Genomic DNA, 26,305 nt, shown 5'->3' on the forward strand with positions numbered 1-26,305 from the left:
CACAATAAATGACAGGAACCTGGTTCAATAAAGGCAGATAAGGAGGCTCATGATCTGCTGAATGGCAGTTCTGACTGGAGAGAGTCTTCTACATTACAGATGGTCCAATGGAGGAAAAAAAAAAAAAAAAAAAAAAAAAAAAAAAAAAAAAAAACTACTACTACTACTACTACTCTCTAGGAGACTACAGATCAGGTAACAACTCTGCATGGGATGAGGGGAGAGGGGGAGGGTTAAGCATAGCCTAAGCATCAAACTTCCCAAAGGTGCTAAAGGAGCATCCTTCAGGAATGACCAGGTATAAAATACCAAAGAACATAACATGAAAATCATCCTGTTAGTTACATGGTGAACAGGCTGATCAATGAATCAAGAGAAATAAAAAAGTCATAAACTACTAATCCCTTCTACATGCCTCTTGTAGCTGAGCTGGTCTACCAATACATTCCTCCCTTATGGAATGTATTTGGCTAACAGTTCAGCAGTGTGGTAACCCATTCACTCATATGTCTGCTTCACCAATTGTGCAGGGATGAAGGAAAAATGTTCTTTCTCCCAGGCTTGTTCATGAAGCCTTTATGGACATGTCATCTTTCATGTTGATGTGCAGTTGAGAAGTGTCATCGGCCCAAACATCCAAGACATAAGAGCCATTCTGGTGTACGCCTAAAACCACCCCTAATGTGGCTATGCATTAATGCATCAGGTTTCTGCTGTCCAGCAACCAAGAAAGATCCTCTATGATATCCCTATTCATGAAGAGAGCTGGGAGGGATGACCATTGGGAGCAGATCACCATTACCAAAGAGAGAGCAGAGGGAGTCTCCCTCAGAAGACTAGCTTCTGTAAATAAGACAGAGGGCTGAGGAGATCCACCAAAACCAAGCTGGTTGACAGAAGTAAGCATCTACAGTATGTACCCTGCTGCTTGGGATGAGGCCCAACTTCCCTACGTTTATCAACATGTGTTGTAACAGTGCATGAGCAAAAATCTGTTCTCAAGTTACTGCACCTCTGAGGATGGCAGAACACACCAGTCAATTAAGTAACGCAGCACATATACCACTAAAATAGCCCAAGCTCAAGGCAAACACCTGTAGTACCGTTCACCAGCCTAAGGCATACGATTTGAAATAGTACAGTCTCACTGGAGGCAAACTGGCGGTACTTCCTGGACCCTACACCAGGAGGGAGTCTTCAAGACCAATCTCATACCCAATTAGCAGAGAAGTACCTGGGTATGCTTGTAAGCGTGAAAAGCTTGAATAGAATACAGAATTTAGGGCAAAGGCCAAGAGCTGGGACCTATGAGGTCATTCAGTGCTGAAATGGAAATTGACACTAAAAAGGTTTGAAAGGTGTAACAGAAGGAAAGCCTCACAAGTTGCACTAAGAATCACTTATTACAAGAGGGTGGAAAGCCAAGATGGAAAAAAGATTATGAACGAGGTACAGTAAAAGGAATGAACTGGGTTGCAGCTAGGGGCCGAAGGGACACTGTAAAGAACCTTAAGTAATGCCTACAGTGCACTACCTACGGGAGGCAAACTCGATGGAATTAGTGCAGATTCCTGTCCTGGGAGGAACTATCATATTGGCTTTAGTGGGGTCTCCTCAGTCACCTGTCATCTCACAAGAGCTCTTTTTGCGCACAAGCAGATTACTGATCTTAACTGAGGCACCCCTACCAACTCCATGCAACTGCCCTTTTCTCCTGATGCAAGTCACAGAAATGTTGGGGAAGGAAGGCTGTTCCTGGGCACCTCTTTTTATGCTATTCCTGAACATCGCAAAGGAGCTGGAACTCCAAACTAAGAGCCCAGGTCCTTCTGAAAGTACTTTATGGCTCATGATGGGCATAAGAGGCATCCTGTCCAGACCCACCAACATACTGTAAGTCTCAAAGAGAGGGGTCAGAAGAAACTCTTGAATCTCTGATCGGGAGCAGATGAGTCCTCACACTTTGCTCCACACTCAGGAAAGGAAAGGAGACGGAGAGGCCAAACAGAATGCCAGAACACTACTTGCTACTTTTTACCAAGATTGGGCTGGTCAAACAGACAGTCTTGAGAAAAATCCCTCTCCAAAAATTTGCCCAAGGGCTCATAAGGTGCTTGGGCTAAACTGTGAAGAACAGGTTTCTCTCTCAATTGAGAGAACAACACTGTCAATGGAGGAAAATCAAATCCTAAATGACCTGTCAAGTATGGCTAACTCTACCTACAAGCAAAATGTTTGATCTTCAGCCTGATGACTGGCATACAGATGTCTGTAAACCATAAAGCATAGCCTGAAAACAGATAGTCTGTCTCTGAGGGTTGCAGCTGGTTGAAATCATGGTCCAGAAACCCATAGGCTTTCACATCATGACAACTTTAGATTAATTTCCAATCTATCATACTCATGGTTAATATCTAAAAATACACATCTGTATGATCAATTGGAACAGAACTAAACACTGCAGAATGCATTCATATGCAAGTACACCATTCCTTCAATGAACTAAGAACATGCCAAGTTTACCCAATCATAAGTATAGCTGTGAATCACCATGATACTGTGAACCCTCTGCTGAATGTACACAATCCCAGGATCGAGTAAATGGGGAACTCCGGGCAAACCACACATCACCTGACAGTTAATGCACATACATCACAAATTTAGTGAGCTTCCTGACACCATGAGCACCATACAGTGGAAGTCTGTTGTCCACATTTGTTTGCACACAATCTGGAGACCTCTGCTCCTTGTTCTTCCAACAGGAAGATGGAGAAGACCAGGAGTGAGGAAGAGCTCAAAGGCAATGAGGAGGAGGGACGTACTTGTGCTGCTTCTCCTTGCCCCTAGCCAGTCTTACTCTCCTCACAGCTATCAGATCCTCCACTTCCCATGCCTAACCCCTCGCAGCCCTATGGTAAAAGTAAAGAAAACACTGAAAACAAAAACATATGCTCTAACTTAGCAGCCAACAGGTGCACATCAAGACATTGGTAGCTGATGGTAGCTGTTGTTGAAGGCAGAAAGTAAATTTTTACTTTATAAACAATTAGGTTCCAGATTTGGAAATATAATTTTCTCATGGTCTGTGTGTGCTTTGAATATTTCTATAATTTGTTTCAGTTGCAAATTAGTTGAGACCTGGACTTCCCTTACACCCTACATTTATAAGGACTATAGTGGGAAACAAAGATTTGTGGGGGATAGGGAGACAAACTGAGTGAAATCAGCAAACCTAGGAAACCAGGTTCTTATGGCTAAGGATGGGGGGCAGAACTTTGCTGGCCTTGCTGCCTAAGGATGCACCACCCCCAACAACCAATGTTGTGGAGGGGGAATAATAGTTGCAACCTAAGCTAACCTAGTTTCATAAGGTCCTGACTCATCTAGTGAGTGGTGTCACTGCTGTAGCCTATTGTGGGGTTCTTAGAATAAATCCATTTCTTTCACATTTGCAATACACCACCAAAAGCCAGTTGTGGTCTCCATAAACTACTACAGTATTCTGTTACAGAGATGAACGTCAGAAACTTTCAACACCCAAATACAATAAATGTTTTCAGCGCCAGAGTACAATTATGGACAGAAGTAAAAATTTACCACTTCAACACCCAAATACAATAAATATTTTCAGCTCCTGAGTACAATTATGGACAGAAGTAAAAATTTACCAAATGTTCAATAAACTATACCTTATTCCAAATCAAAACTTCCAGATGTAGGCTATTAAGGGGATCTTGGAATAAATCCTTATATTTCAATCTTGTATTTTCCCATACCCAAAAAACCCAGTTTTCCACTGTGATCCCCTATAACTGTGTTATAATATACGGGTTGGCAAATCTTTAAACTACTAATTTACCAAAAAGATCATAAACGCTGAAAAAAAAAAGGGGGTAGAATGCAGAACAATATGCAGCAGCTATATCGAATGAAGCATAATCATCCAAACAATAAATAGCATAAAACAAATGATGTTCAGCATGCCAAACCTACAAAAATAGCAATATCCAGTGAAATATTCAAAGTATTAGATTTTGCTTCTTTTCTGACATGGACCATTGTCTAAGTTCATCACCTCTCTCCCCAAGGGTGAGTGAATCTTTGTCCTTTGCTTGCTTTCATGTTGGTAGGGAGGGAGGCTACATAAGGTCAGGTCACAATGCCCCGTACAAGGTTAGGTTATGATGAATCCCTAATGAAATAGGCCTTTTAGGATAGTTTTATTTAAGAGGTGGTAGCCTTGGCTCAGGCATGCCAACGTGCATTTGCTTAAAAAATTTAAAATCGGCCAGATAGGCTAATCCCATGAACAAGATTTACATTTATGCACCAAAGGAACTGTAACTGAAACTCATTTTTTCAACCAACACCAAAATTTAAAAATCCCACTTCATTGATAAAATTTACAACATATGAGCTAATTAGATTTCAGTATTGTTCACGTACCCACATTTCTTGATGAAAATGACAAAAGATGTTCCAAATGTGCTTCATAAAAAAAAAATCACACTAAAATCTCCAATAAAAAACCTGCCAAAAAAGTAAAATATGACGACTCTGTAACTGAAAACCTTGGCCCTGCTCACCTCCTTAACCACCCATCAACTTCCTTGTTACCAAGTCTCAATGACTGATTCCTGTCAGCAATGAGAAACAGCCTAATCCTCCACAAAAGGGACTGGTTTATTTCCATCCCATTCACAAACCAGCTAAAAATGGTTTCATAAAATTAGCTATAAACAGTTTCACATTTCCAAACCAGAATTTTAATACACATTGTCCTTAACCAGGCCAATATTTTACTAATAAATTAATGGCTAGATTTATCTACATACTGCCTATAAAAAATATAAATTCATGTGAGTACATAAAACTAAAGCATTCTTCATATTACGGATAAATGTACTAATTAAACAAACTATATACATAAGCCCTGAATTCAAAGGATACATGTACTAATTAAACAAACTATATACATAAGCCCTGAATTCAATGTTCAAAGCTTCCACCACTTGCCTCATGGGTTGCTCGAGTCGGTGAAAAGGTGTTCTGGTGGGAAACCAAGTTACACCTAAGAGAATAAATTTTTACTTTTAAACTACAACCACTCCCATTAGGACTGAGTTTAGTACCAGCCCCAGGGAAGGGTATGTTAAACATATTAGCCTAAAGATGGTAAATATCTCAACAACAGTAAATTTCTAAATAGTGCAGTATGATTTAATTTTTTTAAGAATATTAAGGAGACTTAACAGCACAGTTTGGTAGTACTAAGGAAGAGCTCTGCATGGAGACACTGTTTAGTATATAATGAAGTATTTTGACTGCATATACAAAATATTGTACATGATTTGGTACAGGTGAGATAACTCAAAAATATTTACCATCATAACATGAGAGATTTCCATTTTTTGTGTCCATTTTTTGTGAGTCTTTACAAAAAAAAGTTCTGCAAGACACCATTTTTGGTACCAGCTCTCAGGGAATAACATAAAAGCATAAACAAAATTTGGTAAATTTCTCAAAACATTTTGGATAATTTAACAATTACCTCACCTGCACTGCAGCACAGACACCCTTTTCTATACTGTTCAGTCAAAACATTCCATTAATAAACAATACCTCCATGCAGAGCTCTTCCTAGAATTACCAAATGTGAATATCAAACTGTGGTTAGAAAGTAAAACGACATAACTTAAGGTAAATGAAAACCAGCATGACAATTAATGAACTGAGAGAAATCTTGTACACACAAGCCATTCAGTGAAGTCAGCTAGGCTACATCTTATTACTAGATCAATAATGCTCATACGATGATGAAGGTTTCATATCATTATTGAAAAGGTCCAGGCACAATGAGCAATAACTCTGGCATGCTAACGAATTACCAATCTTCATAATAAGGAGGATAATTTTGATTTACTCATTGTTGTCTATAATTTTGATTTACTCATTGTTGTCTACACTTAAAATTCTCCAATGGTGGCTAGTTGATAATGACGGACACAGGTTCTGCTAACGGGGACGACTTTCCTTGAATGCCCTGTCCTGATCTAACCAGACCTTAACTTCCTAACCTGATTTTCGGTGCCTTGCCTGACCTAGCCAATGGGTTTTGCCCCCCCCTGGATTCCCCCAAAGTAACACTGAATATCAGAAACAGATTGGCAGGACTAAATGTCTGTTTAGATACGTGGTTTGGCACTGGCTATGACCTGACCAACAAAACCTTAACCTTCCGATTCCTAGAATGTTACGACCTGACCTAACCAGTACTTACCTTCCTAACTTGACCTAGGGCGTTATGCCGTGTCCCAGGGTTGGGGGTGGGGGTTTGTTGTTCCACTAGACTTCCCAAGCACATGGAGTGGCCTTAGCAACCCCTTTGCAGTAATAACCTTACGTGTCACCCTGCCCAGTTTTTTGTCTCGACCAAATAAGGATAGGCTATGTCAACTTCAAAAATTGTGCATAACATCCATGATAAATTTAGGTAATTCAGTTACCTACATTTCCTACCTGGCACTGGAATAACATGTTAGGCTAGGTACATTTTAAAAATCTCCCAAAGGCTACATAGGGTAGCTTAGCTGAGCCTTAACCTTTTCTAACCATATAGGCTGGCCTAACTCAACCTATTTCAATTGACCCTTGTTATTATAACAACTGGAGGGCTGACCTACAACTCTCCATATTGCCACGGCCTGGTTCTCGCTGGTCGCAGACAGGAATATTTGCCGCCTTTTATTTATGCTTTTGACTATGTTTATATTTACCATCTGTTGTTTGTGTTCTAACGCTCACCCCATACCTAGACGGCAAAACAGCATAACCTCATGAACTGCGCTAAAAGGTGGCCCTTTTGCCCCCCAAAACTGGTGCCAGGACTAGAATAGAAGGGTGGGAACGTCTTCCACAGATGATAAACTTGATCTTTCCCAGAATGATATGTCCTGACAAATCCGACCTTACCTTCCTAACCTCACTTGGGGCACTGTGCCCTGACTTGGCTGGGGAGTCTTTGTCTGCCCCCTCCCTGGAACACCCCCAAAGGTAACACTAAACATTGGGAAGGCCTGATCCTATCACTGTAAAATACCCCTATTAGCTACTGGCCCTAGAAGGGAGCGGTAGTAGTCTTCAGGTTTACCACTATACCAACTCCCTGACCTTGACCTATTTTCGAAGAGCAGGTCAGAGTAACCTAGTTCCAATTAGGCCTGGGCCGAGTACGGACGGATCCTGGGCCCACAATCGGTTACGGCAGCTAGTGAGTACTCTTAAGGAAGGATTGCCAAACGGGAGGCCGAGTTTTGTTGGCGGGGCGGAGGTCTTGGTCGTTCGTGTCAGTCAGTCAGGGAATTGGAAGCAGAGGTGAAAGTCATTACCATCAAAACACTTGAAAGGAAGAAGGGCAACATGAAACCCGGGAACTTACCTTCACTAACGTCGTCGTCGAGAGTTCCCTTGACTTGAGAGAAGCACCATTGGATCTCTCCTCCATTGCCTGCAAAATCAGACATTATTAAGGAGTCACTTCTTTTATGTAGCGCACTTCACACCACACCGGCAACAAACAATTCTTCACTTTCCCGTCTATCTCAAGCAAAAGAGGTTCTCTCGGGGGATGGGCCTCTTCGCTTTTATTCTTTGTACTTAGCGGCCATCCCAAAAGTTTTCTCCCCTAATATCACTTATTATACATTTGTGGTGATAGGAAGTCATGTAATTAGGGTTCAACATTTAGAAATAGCATCGATGTCTAACGATTAATAGAGTTCTTTACTATTGCACCCAGTATGGCGGCAACGTCTCTCACTGCACTATGACGTCACGATCAACACAGCGGGATTGTGGGAAAACAAAATAGAGAAACGAAGCGCACAGCCACATCCTGGAACTGGGAACACCCAATCTTATTTTCTTAATAACGACTTCATTCGATCTTTTGCAGTTTGTTCGTATTCTTTGAAAACTTCAAGTACCTAATAACGTTCCTGTTATTTTTGGCAAAAAAATAATAAGTCGTGTACACAAAAAGGAAAAGGTTAGGAATAGTTTCGAAGCACCAAATCTTAAACTCTTTTGAGCTCCCATAAACACTTCAGTGTGTAAGTTTCTTTTTCTTTAACACACACTTTTTTTTTAACGGCTATCACTTGATAGGAAAGGTATATGAAAAGTCGTACACATACCGAATGCGCACATCCATCGCAATATTCTCTAAATCATTCCAATTGAGTTCTTGACCAAACGAACTCGATAGATTCAAGGACAATTTCCCGGGAATGACATTTGGCAAAGAACACTACCACAAAATATCGTATCATGATATTGCTACAGTTCTAAACATTTCATTCTATATAACCTTAAAAAGTCACGTAAACAGAATAAATAATTAATGTTGAGATTGTAAAAAAAAATTACACACACGTGTGATAAATAAGACAAAATTGCTGTTCAAGAACCTTTCACACAACCGAGAGCAAAGCTCTACGGAAAGGTAGCCCATAGTTTTTTTTTTTTTTTTTGTAATACCTAGTCGATGCAATACTTTTACCGTGGCAATCAGTTCCTAATTTTCCGTTGTGATGAGAGAGATTTTAAGTACTAACACATTCAATTACGCAAATTACTCTTGCATACTTCCAAGACCCTGACCAGTCCATATAGATACATCACTCGGTCAGTGGCCCCCAACATCTCTCTCTCTCTCTCTCTCTCTCTCTCTCCGCAACGCAACAGCTAGTTACAGCCTACCCCCACTCACTTCTCATCCAAAACGCCTACCCGGCCCGGGAAGGGTATTTCTTCCCGCAAGTTAGGCAGTATCATTTTTTTAAATTTTATTTTACCATAAAACACAGGCCACAATTTCCATAAGAATTGAAACTCTTTCGCTGATACTTCCAATCTTATCGCAACCTGAAATTGTTAATAGCAATAACGGGTGTAAAACCCAAAGTCTCTCTCTCTCTCTCTCTCTCTCTCTCTCTCTCTCTCTCTCTCTCTCTCTCTCTCTCTCTCGTTTCTGAATTACGCCTAATTCAGTCAAGCAGAAAATACATTGGAATCATGTTAACGGTTCACTCCTGCAACATATATTATTTATCAGCTCCCAATCACAAAGACAGGCTAACAACAATTCCTTTTCTTTCTTTTTCTTTTAACGTGCTTTTATTCCCATTTTTGTATGGGGTAAGCACGATGCCTTCTTTTGAAGGACTTTTTGATTTGGCTTTTAGACCTGTGGTCTTATGCACGTAATATATATGTCAAGTATAGAAAAAAAAAAGATCTGCAATAAAAACCAAAATTAAATGGCACATTTCTGCTCACAGGTCAATCCCGGAATAAGAACCTTCATAATGATATTAAGAGAGAAACGACTGCGCGAAATTATTTTGAAATTCAAGTGGTTTCGCAGGCCTCAGTGTAATCCATTTCCACTCGCATCCATGGTTTGGAGATGAAGCTGCTAACCTCATGCTTCAGGTCACCCACCCAAGTATTGATCAATGATTTTTTTGCTCAACTTCACAGATTGCAAGACCGGCTAATGTTCCACGTCTGTTAATATTAATATTATTATTACTTCTAGTGTTGATGCCACTGCTACTTCTGTGATTTTAAAACCCATCAACCTGCAAAGGACACTTTGCCAGAACAGAAACGCCATATGGAGAAAATAGAACAAAAGCGAAACGTAAACCCCAGCAGACAGCTAACAGCATAAACTCAAGGCCTGTGCTAAAACAACGCAAAATGCCTTCTTCATTTTGGGCGACAGAGAGAACCTAAAAATTATGCTTCCTTCTTAGACACTTCATCGCTGTAAAGATTCCTAACAGTCATCAAACTATCAGGATTTTAGTCATATAACAAGGAAGTATTCACTCTACACCAACTGAGCAATCTAAGTCACAGGGAGGCAGTTGCGGTGGCATCAGATTTATCATTACACTATTACTATAATATCGTCAGGATCTTTTAAGGGGTTCAAAAATGAAAAAAATAAAATAAAAAATCGGACACTGCCATGGATCAAAATAAGGAAAAACACTGCAATTTGCCATGACGACCGCCCCCTCCGCCTCTCTGTCTTTCACACACACACACATGCACACACACAAACATACACATGGATTATTCGAGCATATTAAATACCTCCTGAGCATTTTTTCCTCTTTCAAACACTTATTTGAACACATACATATCCTTAGATATTCTCTTTGCCTCTATAAAGCACTTATGGTTATGTATTAAAAACACTTCTAAAATACACCTCTCTCTCTCTCTCTCTCTCTCTCTCTCTCTCTCTCTCTCTCTCTCTCTCTCTATAAGGCGTTTATCCAGACCAACAAATATCTGTGGCTGCATTCAAGAATTGCTGGTCCAACTGTAACTTCGGGACGTTTTCTTCTTCAGTTGTGCGGTTGTCGGTTCCACATAATAAAGGTGTGAAGGGTAATCAGCAGTAAAGCGGCACTGATATGGGGATGAGGTTTGTAACGTCTGCAGTACGAAATTCCTTCATTCTCTTTTCATCCCGGAGCTCACATCTGTTTTTCATGATGTTGTAGTATCGCTACGCCACGATAATAAATTGATCAATTACTACATGAGCTGTTCATCTTCATCAAGTAGATTCCTGGGCATAACGAGAGATCAGAACAATATGATAAATAAGTAAATAATGATCACATTTACTGAAATTCAACTTTGGAAATTTCCTGCAGCCCTCATGAGGCAGGGCGAGCCTTCTCCAGGAAAAAATGGCGTTCGAATTGCAATATCCAAGGCAATCAGGGATCTTATATATACTTCTGGATAAAAATCGATATAATTTTCCTCCCTTCCTGGAGTTTCCTTACCCAGACGGCATCGCTGGAACACAAGAGCCAGGGAGCTGAGAATGAGTCTCGTCAGGAACACGTGAAGCAAAGGGACTTTCTCTTCCCAAGGGTAGAAAGGGCAAGCAATTGGTCAAGAAAATATCACACAAAGCCTCTGAAGACACAGCTTTACCCTCCTCTTCCTCTCTTTACCTGAAAGGTTTGATTTTTTCTTCAAAGTAAGTGCATTCTTTGTTCTGGTATTTTCTATCGATTCTTCCTTTGACAAATCTTATGTAGGTAACTGCGACTGACTTGTGAATGACGCGTGGATAGGCTCTTCCCGCTAAAAGCGTACCCGTAATTTGACTTTCAGCAACCATTTAAGCTTATTTCTTTTTCGAGGGTGGTGATGAGGGGGGGGGGGGGAAGGTTTGAACTAACCAAGAGGCAGACCTTGGGAATGAACAACTTCTGGCAATGATCTCTCACAAGTTTTTTTTTTTTTTTTTTTTTTTTATCATGCTTGTTCTCATTTTACCCAAGCCACAACCGAAGTTCGTAAGTCATTATATTTACAGCATGTTGATGAACAAAAAGAGATTAGACTTGCTAAAATATTTGCGTAAATATTTTACACAAATATTTTAGCTTCGTCGTCTCACCCTCAAAAAAGAGTTGAACACAATGAATGGACGGGCTGCTCACCCGCTTGAGGTACTATAGGGCCAGGCTCTCTCTGCGGTGCTCTGATGTGCACAGGAAACTATATAACAATTGTGTACATTGTGTATACATACATACATACATACACACACACACACACACACACATATATGTATATATATATATATATATATATATATATATATATATATATATATATATATATATATATATATATTGCTATTTTGTGAAGTCATCTATTTTCCGTTAATAATATAATAATCATTATCATCATCGTCTCCAACGCGGTACGATACAAAGGGCTTCAGTAATAATAATAATAATAATAATAATAATAATATAATAATAATAATACTAATAATAATACTAATAATAATTTTATTATTATTATTATTATTATTATTATTAAATATTTACAGAATAATAAAAAGGGCCATTAAGCTGATTTTTTAAATCCAATATATATATATATATATATATATATATATATATATATATATATATATATATATATATATATATATATATCTGTGTGTGTGTGTGTGTAATTTCGCTAAGGTGACAATAAATAGCGACACCTAGAAATATACTTATGTTGTAAAATTGTAGAAAAAGTTGAGCAAACAATCTAATTATAAACCTTTATCCATTTAGCAAAGGAAACAAAATCTAATCTAAATTTGACCTTATTCAACAACAGGTTCGTGCGAATCCCTTTCTAGGCACAATGAATTATAAAAAGTGCTGCTGTCACTTTCATCCTGTTCAAGTGCCACAGGATCAAAGGAAACAACCCAGAAATAATGAGTTTTTAAGAGCATCACAAAGATATAAATACACAGTTTTTTCAAATGACTTTTCCGAACAAGCCTCAACAGAAAACTGATCACTCGAATTACTCCCATTGTAACAATTGGACCTCCGATCAGTTAAGTCAAGCAAAACTGGGTCTGTTCAATATTTGAATGGGTGACCAACGCCGCTGTCTCTTGCTCATCCTTATGAGTCTCGCTACTGTGGAGTACATGGCTACACTACGATGTTAGCAGCCTCTGAGACCTGATTGGCTCTCATGCTGTCAATGCTTCAGTGCAGCAAGATTTTCTTCTAGACTGTCATCGTGTTCCCTTTCATATAGTCTATATATACGTTTGCCATATAAATTTATATATAAATTTATATATATATATATATATATATATATATATATATATATATATATATATATATATATATACACACATATATATATATCTTCTTACCCTTCCCTTGCCGAACTGAACTTTTTGTTAAGAAATAAACTGGTGGCACTTTGGAACCCGTTCTCCCACTCTGGTCACATTGTACTACGAAGCTCGGTGCTCCAGAGAAGAAGTTATCAAAGTTATAAGCATTAGAGACAACTCTAAACAGAGTATCCAATTACAATAATACCAGTAATAATAATGCCTTCACTTACTGGTGAACGAAATTATATTCACCAGCTTAAAAGGCCAGGGACGCTAAACGACAAGCACGGGCTCTCAGGAACTTCTCAGGTTTGCAAGATGGGGCAAAGTGAATGTATTGAGTGCAACAATTGGATTAAACTCACGTTGTTAGAGAATGTCACTTGCAAACGGATTTGCTTTTCACAAAATCAAATCAAAATGTAAATAGACGACAGAAAAAGTTATAAGTTGTAGGCACCATGTTCTGTTCGAAAAAGCAGACCATATTAATTCTAAAAAATGCCTATATGTGCACTATGTAATGACAAATAAAACATTTCACAGCAGGGAGGACAATGTTCAAATAAAACACATACACAAGCAGCGTTACGGAAATGTAGGCAAAAGTTATGCATTATAATTAATAAATTAAATTACTGTACAGTAATACAAAGTAATAACATACGCGGTAACTAGACAGTGAAGACAAATAACACAACACTCCATATAAAGATCCCAGACAGAAAAGTGACAGTAAGCTATATGAAGAAAAAAGAAAAAAACAAATTTGAGGCTCCGTTCTAAGTGAGACACTTGCCAGTCTGTCGAACGTATCGCTCCCCTATGCGCTAAGACCGATTGTCTCGCGTCTAGACCAATGAGAGCAAGGACACAGAGGTTTTAATAATCGAGACCCTTCTCGGTCTAGACGGCCTTGGATACAGCATTTTCCTCTTAATGATGGCGTTGGGGAATTCCCTTCGGCTATAGGCAAATGGCCTCGTCGTTCTATTTCGAGATTATCATCACATGTCACTCCATATCTTGTCGTCAAGTTCTGATGAGAGAGAGAGAGAGAGAGAGAGAGAGAGAGAGTTGCAGTAAAATACACACTACGGACCAAATTACAGATCAAGTCTTAGTGGAAAAGAAATAACGTGTAAATGAGAGAGAGAGAGAGAGAGAGAGAGAGAGAGAGAGAGAGAGAGAGAGAGAGAGAGAGAGAGAGAGTTTAGTACGTCGAAACGGGAGGTACCACGTTTTCTATCTATTTCTGAATTTCTGTAAGGTAATTTATGATGTAAAAAAGGTGCAATTGACGTTTGTCAGATAGCCAAAACACTAAAAAGAAGGTGGAAGCTACTTAAAGCTTCTCCGAGTACAACCTTATCCTAAAGTGCGGTCAAAAACAAGAAATAAACAAGTAAAAATTTTGCCGAAGTTTCTTCGGCTCAATCAAGTTTTCTGTACAGCTGCTACAGCGTATAACCAAGGCCATGGAAAATTAATCTATCTTTCGGTGGTCTCAGTATAATGCTGCATGAGCAGCGGCCCATGAAACTTTAACCATGACCTGGTGGTGGCCTATCTTATATAATTGCCAGGAGCATGATTATGGCTAACTTTAACCTTAAATCAAATAAAAACTACTGAGGCTAGAGGGCTGCAATTTGGAATATTTGATGATCGGAGGGTGGATGATCAACATACCAATTTGCAGCCCTCTAACACCAGCAGTTTTTAAGATCTGAGGGCAGACAGAAAAAGTGTGGACAGAATAAAGTGCGGATGGACAGACAAAGCCAGCACAATAGTTTTCTCTTAAAGAAAACTTAAATAATAATAATGGTTAAATAATTAATAATTAACTTAAATTATACTGCAGTTTACTGTCAATTCTATCAAGTCTACTCACTATGAAGTGCAACAGATTGACATATATATGTGTATACACACACATATACATATATATATATATATACTAGCTGACCAACCTGGCGCTGCCCGGGATAACTCTGAATGACAACCAATAAGCTTTTTTTTCCTGTCTTTCTCTCTCTCTCTCCCTCACTTTTTCCCTCTTTCTCCTCCCTAATACCCCCTCTACTCTCTCTCTCACTTCCTCTTCTCCCTATCACCCCCTTCCCAATCCTTACCCACTTTGGTGCCACTGATGTCTTACCTCACCACAGTATTCTTTTCCAGGTATACCGAAATTAGGTATGATAAATTCATGAAGTTTATTTAGTTACTAAGTCTACGGGCATAACCAGCACTGTTTCAGGGAAGCCCTTCCCACCCCCACCCCCTTTGGTGCTAGTGATGTCTTACCGCCACAGTGCTGATTTCCAGATGGTAAGTCATTATATATACCAAATTTGGTTGAAACTGCTCAATGCGTTTCAGAGTTATGCTGGCACATACATACACACATACATGCATACATACATCCATGTATACATATATATCTATATATATATATATATATATATATATATATATATATATATATATATATATATATATATATATATATATAATATAAAGGGGCAAGATGTCACACCAAAATAACTTGTAAAACAGCACGAACGATTACGTCATGAAATTTAACAAAACAATATATGGCTGTTGATTTTTTAATATATGTAATGGAAAAGGGTTTAATGCGCTTATATATACAGTATAATCGTAAACGTCTTCAACATGAAGGTTTCTCGATCATTTCAATGTTAACGGGGTTCTACATAAGCCCATAAGAGGAATTTTAAAAAGCAAACGCCATCAATCAGTCATCCGCCGAATAAAGATCACAAGATTGGCCGAAGAAGAGCGTCCATGGATCTCGAGTCCCTTTATTGGCCTGGGCGCGGATGCATTAGGTGACGCGGCAACCATTCCAACTTGAAAGCATACAGATGCTTCATCACTATTACCATTATTATTAATACATTCATATTTTCCCTCATTCATTTTCTGTTTTCTTCTCACAGTTTTGCTTCATCTCTTTCTATTTCCAAATACTTCAATTGCATTCGTAGAGCAAATCTCGCCTTCCCTAATTTTTGTATGCATTCAATCCCTCTCCGCCGATTCCGACAAAGCAGGTTCAGTTGGGAATGGAATGGAATGGAATATCAAATTTAGGCCAAAGGCTGACCTATGAGGTCAGCGCTGAAAGGGAAATTGAGAGTGAAAAGGTTTGAAACGTGTAACAGGAGGGAGGCCTCTCAGTAACTTGCACCATGAAACAATTATTAAGAGAGGATGGAGAGTAAGGTGGAAGAAAGAATGGATGAATGTAGGCAAAGTAAAGGGAATGAACGGGGTTGCAGCTAGAGGCCGAAGGGACGCTGCAAAGAATCTTAAACAATGCCTACAGCACACCGTGTGAGGTGCACTGACGGCACTACCCCCTTACGAAGTGTTTCCAATTGGGAGAGTCACCAACAAAAGCATACAAGCTACTGTGTTCATGCAAGCAAACGAAGGTAACATTGCATTGCGTTCCTATACTGGTAGGTCATATACGCCACATATCATGTAGACAGAGACTGCAAAGTGATAGAGGGAGGTTCTTTAATGTTTACCATCAGATCAAGAAATACGAAACGAATAATAGTTATAGTTGACCATAACAACTTCACTCACAAAATAGATAGAAATTCCCTCTCTCTCTTGTGACAAGAAAGTCAAATATGCTAACTGGTCGCCATTCAGCTGACATCCCAAAGTGATCAACTATTTGTTTATAAAACAAAGCTCTCATGAAATCAGATTCCCATACATACTCATCAATGGGAAACGTTTGCTCGTATTACCACAATATTATGTATTGTCTGTATATATATACATATATATATATATATATATATATATATATATATATATATATATATATATATATATATATATATATATATATATATATATATATATATATATATATACAATCATGAAGCTACAAATGTCGTTTAATATCAAATTCACGCTACCTCGGGAGTATCCCGATAGGGAATTATCACCGAAGGGGAATTTGTAAGTGATAAATGGATTGGTACTGGCAGGTCGCGGTCCCATGACACAGAACTTATCCAGCAACTCCAGTCGACGTTCTACCACTGAGCTATCAAGAGAGGTATAAGTCAATGCCAAGTTTTCTGTACTTATTTTACCAGTTGCGAGCGGGGAAATTGTACTTAGCCTCGGCATTAATCCACCTCTGCCATGATAGTTCATTGGTATGTTTGGAACACGCATATATATATTATGTATATATACAAACATCTTCTGTTTCACTTCTTTGGCTGAGTCGGTTGAGCTTTAACTATCATTCGATGGATCCGGAGTTCAATTCCCAGTGGATAGCTGATCTGATGAACAAGTTAGAGGAATTTATTTCTGGTGATAGAAATTATTTCTATATATACTGTGGTTCGGATTCCACAATATAGCTGTAGGTCCCGTTGCTAAGTAACCAATTGGTTCTTAGCCATATTAAAATTTCTATCTTAATCCTTCAGAAGGCCAGCCCTAGGAGAGCTGTTAATCAGCTCAGTGGTCTGAAGTTAAAACTAAGGTATACTTACTTCACTGAATTCATGGATGCTTAAGTCACACACACACACACATGTATGTATCCTTAAATATCATTTTCCTCTAACCAGGATCCTGCCTCTAACAGTGGATAGCTGATCAGAAAACTTCCACAAGTATACCACAAATACACTGTGTGTTGTGATTTATATATATATATATACTTATGCTGTGGTTTTCATAATGCAGTAATCTCCCCTTAGTCGTTGTGTGTATGTGTGTATTGTTGTATACTGTATAATTTTATGTTCAGATGTGCAGATTCCATAGAGAGTTAGCTTAAGTTAATGTGGTTAAACCCTGTATGGTTTATAAAAAGGACGATGTGTGGAGTGGAGAGAGAGACAGAGAGTAGTTGTTCTCTATAAAGAGGCAACCTGTTTAGTCAATGTACAAGACTGCTGGAGTAACGCATTCCTATAGGGCTCGATCAGAACACTGTTGGGTGGAAAATTCTATCACGTAAGTTGCTTAACATCATTCAGGAATTTTCCATGAGACGATACCTTTTCATTTTATTATAGGTACTAGAGATTCTTCTGTTCTGAAACTATGTAATAATAAATATTATTATTAACTGTAATTCCACTTTCTCTCTCATTATCGTTTTTGAAGTCTTTAAAATAAAAATCTCGTCTAAGACCCGTCCACACACTCGTATGGACGGCCATGCCATCTACAGACGCCCATACAGAGATCATTGAGAGACCACTATCTGTGCGGGGAAGAGCTGTGGTTCGCTCTCCCCTCTCTCTCTCGCTCTCGGGACTTCGTATGTCCTGTTGTAACGTAATTGATATTTTTATAATCGATGGTCACTCATAACTTTTAACTGTTTAATTCCTTAGTAAATGTGTCTGAATCATCTGAACAGTGTACTTTATTGAGTGTACATAACGGCTCCTGATACAAAGTGAAGAAATTGGTACCAAGGTATTGTAACATGATTATTGATTTTCAGTGCACTAAAAATAATATTTACAGTGGCTATATAAAATTATTCTGTTTTTTCCCTTTTTAGTATTTTTTTTTTTTTGTGTTGTATGTTTTATGCTTTATCTTTTGAAGAGTTTTTATATATATGTGGTGTGTTTGCTATTGCCTTAATGCTTTGCTTTACATTTTTGATATTTACTTTTTGCAGAGTATATTTCTGTATCTTTTGTATCCACATTTTTGTTTGATTGATTTAATTGCCTTATTTTGTTCAACACTTGGGAATTAATTTACTTGTATTTCCTTTCAATCAAATTTTGTTACCTAACAATTCAAGTTTTACTTGAATAATTTTTTGATTAATTAATAAATTAATTTCTGATTTAATCCAATTTTATTTTGTTTTCAAATAATAATAAATTTCCCTGAGACTGTTAATGTCATGTACAATCTTTGCATTTAGAAATAAATTTTTGTATTTAAAATTGTTATATTAGAGTTTCACTCATTGACCCACCAGTAATTTTGCTTTGAATTAGATATAGAGTGGTAAGTGAGATGTTTTCCTTCAAGTAATTGAAGTGAGCTCAAACCAAGGAAATAAAAATACTTAAGACTTATATAATGTTATTGGAATGATGCCCTTTGATTTTACCTCACACCTGTTTTAATGAACTTATTCTGCTTTCTTTCATGATTGATAAGTTTTATACTGTTGGGATCACTGAGGTTCAGGTGTTGGCTGTTTAGAGAAATCAGTCGTTTAATTTTGTATGTGTGATGAGGGTTCAGGTGTCTGGCTGTTGTGAGGTAACTATAATTGTCGGATAAATGGTAAGTTTGGTAATCAAATATCAAGCATTTTAGATACCAGGTTTAATTTGAAGATCAGACACTGGGCATTTAATTTGATTAAATATTGTCATATATATATATATATATATATATATATATATATATATATATATATATATATATATATATATATATATATATATATATATATATATATATATATATAAATGTCATCAGTTCCTTGGGCTCTGCTTCATCTCTGATGCTGAGATTTTGGTGAGAAACGTTCAGAAGAGCAGTAAACCATAATCCCATGGTAATTTCGAATGGTGATATTAGCTATGATAAAAAAATACAGACCCCTTTTGTGTCTACATGATAAGTGCTTGTTATTCATCTAGAAATCGCAATCAGTCAATAAACTTAAAAAATATAGTGATTAAACTCTGCTGCTAACTTTTTTTTTTTTTTTTTTTAAGCCGTAAGTATTTGAGTAAGAAATTAAGCCTCCCTCTTGACGTCAGTTTCTTCTTAAGTGCTTATCACTACCCAGATATGAGAAATCTCAGGCTCCGACAATGTGTTGTACTGCACGAACTCTTATCCGTTTCTTTAATAGTGACATAAATATCTATTATCGCGTGATTCTCGGCAGAGACGCGTCGTCAAACAACGAAGAGAATGCCCAGCATGTTTGCCTGCGAAAAGAACCGTTGGGGTTGTGTCTCGCTCGAGGTATTAGCCTCCAACATTAGCTGGAGGTTTTTCAAGTCACGTGAAGTCCAAAGACAATGATGATGATGATGATAATGGCCTTAGCTAATTGAATGCGAAATCTGAGTGATCATGGTTAAAAGAGGAATGACAAATGGGGTAAATATAAAGCAGAGGACACCAAAACCTTATGAAGGGCCACCGGGGAATGAAGGGGGGGTGAGGGATAGGTAGGAATGGCAGGGAGAGAGAGGTGGATGATTCTCAAACCCGTGCTCAAACCAAACCCCATGAATCTCTCGCTCCTTAGCTATAAAACTGTGACATACGGCTTTGCCAGACGTGCGCTTACTAAAGAGCAAGTAAACACTGTCATCTTCGTGTTGGCAGAGGGAAGGGGAAGAGGCAGATTACAATAGACACGACTTTACGGCAGCATACAAGCTTACCAAAAGACCGGCAGCTATATATTCCTTTGCCTTTTCCTTCCCACTCTCTCCCAACGCACCCCATCCATGTCCCATAACCCGCCAACACCAACAAGCACTTTCACCAGCCACCACCATCGTTGCCGCCATCCCAAACCGCCAACGCTTGAAGCTCTGCCCAGGAACGCATTTCTTACAATCCAATGATTCTACACACGGCCGTAAACATAAACTCTCTCTCTCTGTCTCTGTCTCACACACAAATGTTTTACGCGCATAAAATACAGTAAAAACACAAACACCATCATTTCCTTGTGCAACTAGGACGCTATTAGCTTAACTATCCACAGGGAATGTTCAGACTCGCACACTGCGATTGAGAAATACAGTACACCTACCTATTCATGAGATACTAACTTGGGAATATCAAAACATCTGGCATAGAGAACATTATCCCTTCATCAATATTAATACTCATTACAGGACAGTCACCGCGATGACAGTGTTTCCTTATTTGTTCGCGAACATTCTGATGAAAACAACGGCTACAATAGCACCATAACCATAAGCACTCAGGTGCCATGTACCGATGAAATGACCTAGATCTTGACAGTGCAAAAACACGTCTTCCCTTCCACTGCATATTTCACAACAGACAAGAGAGGAAAAAGGGGGTGGAAGGTTTCTAAAATTAAATGTCAAGAACATATGGTGTCAAACCGAATGGAAGAAATGCGCCGTTTTTAGGATATTCAACGGCGAAGACAGGAAAATCTACCATTTAGTAATAACAACTGAGATCAAATCTTACCATCTTCAGTTTCTTCTGTACCGTCGTCGGATTCCGGGTCTTCCATTTTCAACACCTGGGCAACCATAGTTATCAAATCTGGGTGGCAAACAGATGAGAGAGAGGGAGAGAGAAAAATCCTTTTTAACACCACAGAAGACGCAAGGGGACTGTCGGCCAGCCGTTAAGCTACAGACACCGCTACTTCTGTTACGACATCTAGACTTTAAGACGTAAATTCGATGGCGAAAAAAAGGGTGAAGGACTTCAGGTTGCTACAGGAAATAGATAGGAGTTACAAATTACTATTTTTCTCGAGAAAGCTGGTACGCTAAACGTCACGTTTTACCGTTCTTCCGACATACGTCGAATTCCATGTATATAGTAGACACACGTCCGTTACCAAAAGAATAAAAGGTAAAATAAAATCGCTATTTCATCTCCCTACGATAATTGACCAAATTTTCACAAAGGAAAGCGTAGTAAAAAAAGATAGGCAAACAAACTACTAGCGTACTGACGACTTGATATAATGGAAAATTAATCTACACAAATTAATCAAATGAAAACAGACAGAACAGGTGATCCTGTACCAATAAAATAACTGTTATTCGTTAGCCAAAAGTCTACTCTCAGTTATACTGTAGTAGCTCAAATGGCATGCACACTCCAGTGGAAGTAGTATATCATCCCTTAAGATTATTATAAATAAACACGGGCCAAGTCGTAAGCCGGAGTCACTCTGGCCCCTACGTCTCTGGCATTTATAACTCTCTCTCTCTCTCTCTCTCTCTCTCTCTCTCTCTCTCTCTCTCTCTCTCTCTCTCTCTCCACCCACAACCCAACAGACATGAGTGATCTCTAGCTAAAGTTTCTCTCTCTCTCTCTCTCTCTCTCTCTCTCTCTCTCTCTCTCTCTCTCTCTCTCTCTCTCTCTCTCTCTCTTCCCGGCCTCGTTGCTTACTGGTAGCGGGTTTAGCTCACAAATGGACGACTCGTGTTCGATTCTCCAACTAAAACGAAGACGGACGAACGAGCACCTTTTCTAGAATACAGTAGGTCTTTATTACGGCTGCCTAGAGCAAGAGCCCGTGCCACCATAAAGCTGGCTTTAATCTAAGTTTAACAACAAGAACATCAGTAAGCCTCTGCTGGAGTGAATCCTTCACCTAGTTATTGTAAGACTATTTTTTATTACAGCTAGAGTGCAGAGACAAAGTGTTCATTGCTCCGACAAAAAGAAAAGTCATCAACGAGGCAATCTTCACACAACAGAGACGAAACTATTCATAAGAAATTCATAGGAATCTCTCTCTCTTTCTCTCTCTCTCCACTCATAGCCAGACCGCCGTGGCTTATCTCTAGCATGGTTTGCTTCTCTCTCTCTCTCTCTCTCTCTCTCTCTCTCTTCTTCACTCACAACAAGACCACCATGGTCCATCTCTGACCAAGTTTACTTTCTCTCTCTCTCTCTCTCTCTCTCTCTCTCTCTCTCTCTCTCTCTCTCTCTCTCTCTCTCCTTCACTCACAACAAGACCACCATGGTTCATCTCTAACCAAGTTTGCTTTCCCTCTCTCTCTCTCTAACCCCCAACTATGAGTGGTCTCCTAGTCTAGCCTAGCTCAGTGTTAGTGCGTTAAGCTCAAAACTGGATGTCTGTAGAATCCTGGATGCCTAAGTCGACCTGCAGTGAATTAGATACCTTGTTGTCACAAGAAGAGAGAACAAACACTGATGTGAGTTGCGTATTCGCTGCTCTGTCTAAATGTATAACATCAAAACAGGAGGGCCTCATTAAATAGTCCTCATTCCACAAGGGTGAGGCAGGCAAAGTGAAAGATACTCTTCAGTCCCATACGGAAAAAGAAACAAAAGTCAACAGTAAACTGTATAAGGGAAATGGCAGAACAACAAATGGAAAAAACGACTGGAACTGCGAAAAGAGACTCAGGTGAACCTGATCAATAAATCGGATTTGCAACTTGTTTGAACTTTCGAACTTCGAATGATTTAGCTGCATTCCAAGGAAGAGTATTCTATAATTTGGTTATTTCTAGAATTAGAATATTGCAAAAGAATAAGTAAGACTCTTGGAAATGAAGTTAAAGTCCAAACTAATGTATATCTTATAATGTATTATTTGGACTTTTCGATAATTTTCACTAACATTAAGTATTATTGTTATTATTAATAATAATAATTCGAGGGAGATATGTTGTCTCTACCATGTTGTATAAACTATTAAAACCATTTGTTGTGTGTTCATTAATTGCAGAGAGCCTCTTGCAATCGGTACACACAAAGGTGTGTGTATATGAACAAGAAGGCGAACTAGAAATCTGGTATGCAAATACTGATCTACAAGGGCAAACCATCAAAATTAAGAATGTTTCGTAAAAATGCAAGAAAAGATTCAGCACTGCCAAATGAGCGCACAAAAATTACACCTGGGCACACTCACGCGCACAGACGAGAGAGCGCTGAGTCTTCACTGAGGTATACCATTTGTACTTTCGTGCATAAGAAGAAAATAATCTTGCAAACACAGAAATCTTCCGGTGGTCACAAAGGTTCCCTTCAGCGCAGCTGAGGCTTTCATGAATGTGGACATTTCCTGATGAACTCGAGGAGCCGTGGAAAGAACAAGCTCTCTCCTTCCTTCCTCCTTTTACCGTCATTTCCTCTCGACTCCTAAACTTCCCAAACTTGTCATCTGAAAACTAACTTCCCTTAATTTCTATTTATGTCTCTTTGCGTCCTTCCTTCCGTCCTATACATTCCTTTTTTAGCTCACGGGTTATCTCTCTCTCTCTCTCACACACACACACACACACATTTACAAGAGTATTAATTAGAATGCCTACCCTGATACTACTGTAAATAGCAAGAGGCCAATGGAACAGACTGCTTACCTGAGCCAACTACCTGACTTTTCGGTATATGATCAACATGCTTCACTGTACAATATTATGTAAAACTTTTGACCTCTATGGAAGCCATGGTTACAACAAATTGAATCTACACTACGTGAGGATGATTACCTACTAATTTAACAAACTATAGCCCTTTTGTTCTTGAAAAGGTTTTTCAAAGCATTTTTCTGTATGTAAAACATAGGACCCTTAGCGTGGCCTCATCCTAACCCAGGGGTCATGGTTTGAACAAACTTAAATGTACACCACATGAAGTTTTCACGCAATTTTTGCCAGTTCCGATGTGTTAGTAACAGAGAAGAACATTTTTAAATGACTGCACCTGATTTTCACTATTTTCTTATCTTCTCATGAAAGGGGGCCTATGCCCCCATTTGAACAATTTTGATTTCCCTCGACGATTTTGATTTCTCTTTACCCAAGGACGCTTTCTCCTGAAACTGGTTGAAATTGATGCAGTGCTTCCGGAGGAGCTGGGAACGTTCTATACATACATACATACAGAACGACGACGATTGTTCTTAAAAGCTCATTAAATAATGCCGTTACAGCAACGGCCAAAAATCACCAGGACTGCTTCGGATGACTACATCGCTGCACCTTTACAGCTGAGCAAGACAGAAGAGGAATGAAGGCGAGCTGACTCGGGGGAGACCCATTTACTACTACTACTACTACTACTGACTATACCAATAATTTCAGATGACTAAACAGTGCCAGCCTTATGGACATTAAAATACATGCTTTCTAATAATTACTCATTTTTTATCTCTAATTAGCTTACAAAATCCATCCCGAAATGCCACAACAACGTTCATTTAGTTCGCTGTAACGTTCACCTAAAACCCAAGTCTCTCTCTCTCTCTCTCACACACACACACACACACACACACACACACACACACACACACACACACACACACATATATATATATATATATATATATATATATATATATATATATATATATATATATATATATATATATATATATATAAACACTAAGCCGTTTTGTGGCATCTATATAAATAATAGGAATACTCGCATGCACTACAGATTCAAATGCAATCAGACATTCATGACTACCAACCAATTCAGAATCTGCCTCATAAACTCCGCTCTCATAAACATACTTGCGATCACTCTACAAATGGAAACCGAGGACAAGTACTTTGGTAGTGTGATCCAATTCGAGTAAAAAGAGGTGTAAGAAAAGTTGTCACAAATCTCTTTCGTTATCGAAAATCGACCTTTGACCTCTGAGCACTACAGTTATCTCAGCTGGGTGAACCATAAACGTTACATTAAATAACTCGAAACTGAATTCAATGTGATGGTGGCAAAAAGGCAAGAGCGAGGCCAAAGAGAACGGAACAAAGACAAGAACAGGGAATTTGAATTTAAATACGAACGTCATCTTAGAAATGTTGAGAGAAAATGTGCAAGAATAGAGGTATACAATTATCAGTGTTTGTTTACAGTTGAAGGAGGTTTAAATACCCCGCCAGTCAAGCACATCTGCAGAGACTCTCGATGAAAAGACGCATCTCTGAGCTCAGCCTCTTTCATGATGGCCGGTGTCTGTCTGTCACGGGCTTCTGTGTGATCTCCAGAGAGCGAAATTAGATTAAGCAAGCCAGATGCGAATCAGGTCCTCCCAGGATGGAATTCCAAGTAACAGGAAGCTGACTTCATCATCCATAAAATTTCTAGGAAAGCGATACACCAAAAAGCAAATACCCCTTACTTGATAACAAGCATTTTGAAAGCATTTCTAAAGCAACAGAGGTCCCTACCGACACCAGGCCAACGTCCATTTCTTTAAGAGCATCAACATGGATGATAACTCAAACAATTTTCTCCAGACAACATTTGTTTAGAAACTCGAATGTTCCCTGGAGGGAGCTATTTTTAGTATGAAGGCGTCACTAAACTCAGTGTTATCTGAAAAAACTTCATTAGTAGAGTATGCGTGTCAAGATGAAGTCTCTCTCTCTCTCTCTCTCTCTCTCTCTTGTGGTAATGTATTGCCAATGTTAAGTTGTGCAAAAAACCTATAAAATTTTGACTCATAACTTTATCTTTAAATTATGCAAAAAACTTATAGAATTCTGACCCATAACTTTACCTCTGGGCAAAGTCTTTACAAAATCAAACAAAGCAGCTAAGTGCTCACTGACTGGTAGATGAAACAGATGAACGATTTTCTTTGAAGCACATCTATGCATGATGGTCTACCTTTAAACAAAGACTGACCATAATATCTTGAACCGTTTAGGGGTTTCGTGAACTCGTAAGCGTGACAATCATAGCGACAGACAGACGAGAAAAACGGGGGAAACTGTTGTAACGTCGCACTTTTCGGCAGGGAAGTACTGTAAA

At 38.8% G+C, this 26,305-nt stretch overlaps 1 protein-coding gene across 4 annotated transcripts in view; it reads right to left on the reverse strand.

Moving 5' to 3' along the window:
* Positions 1–26,305, reverse strand: part of tws (protein phosphatase 2 regulatory subunit tws) — a 214,005-nt gene that overhangs the window by 107,419 nt on the left and 80,281 nt on the right. For 2 of the 4 annotated variants that reach the window (XR_010850422.1, XM_067088397.1), the window contains exon 2: positions 7,439–7,507. Coding sequence is in view for 2 of the 4 variants with exons in the window: in XM_067088397.1 (XP_066944498.1) it covers positions 7,439–7,507 (69 nt within the window). In the remaining 2 variants the exon portion in view is untranslated. Of the gene's footprint in view, positions 1–7,438; positions 7,508–21,010; positions 21,197–26,305 lie in introns of those variants that run through there. The other 2 variants (XR_010850423.1, XM_067088398.1) reach the window with 2 other exon arrangements.

This window comes from Macrobrachium rosenbergii, chromosome 44 (assembly GCF_040412425.1).
Source record: "Macrobrachium rosenbergii isolate ZJJX-2024 chromosome 44, ASM4041242v1, whole genome shotgun sequence".
Taxonomy (NCBI): domain Eukaryota; kingdom Metazoa; phylum Arthropoda; class Malacostraca; order Decapoda; family Palaemonidae; genus Macrobrachium; species Macrobrachium rosenbergii.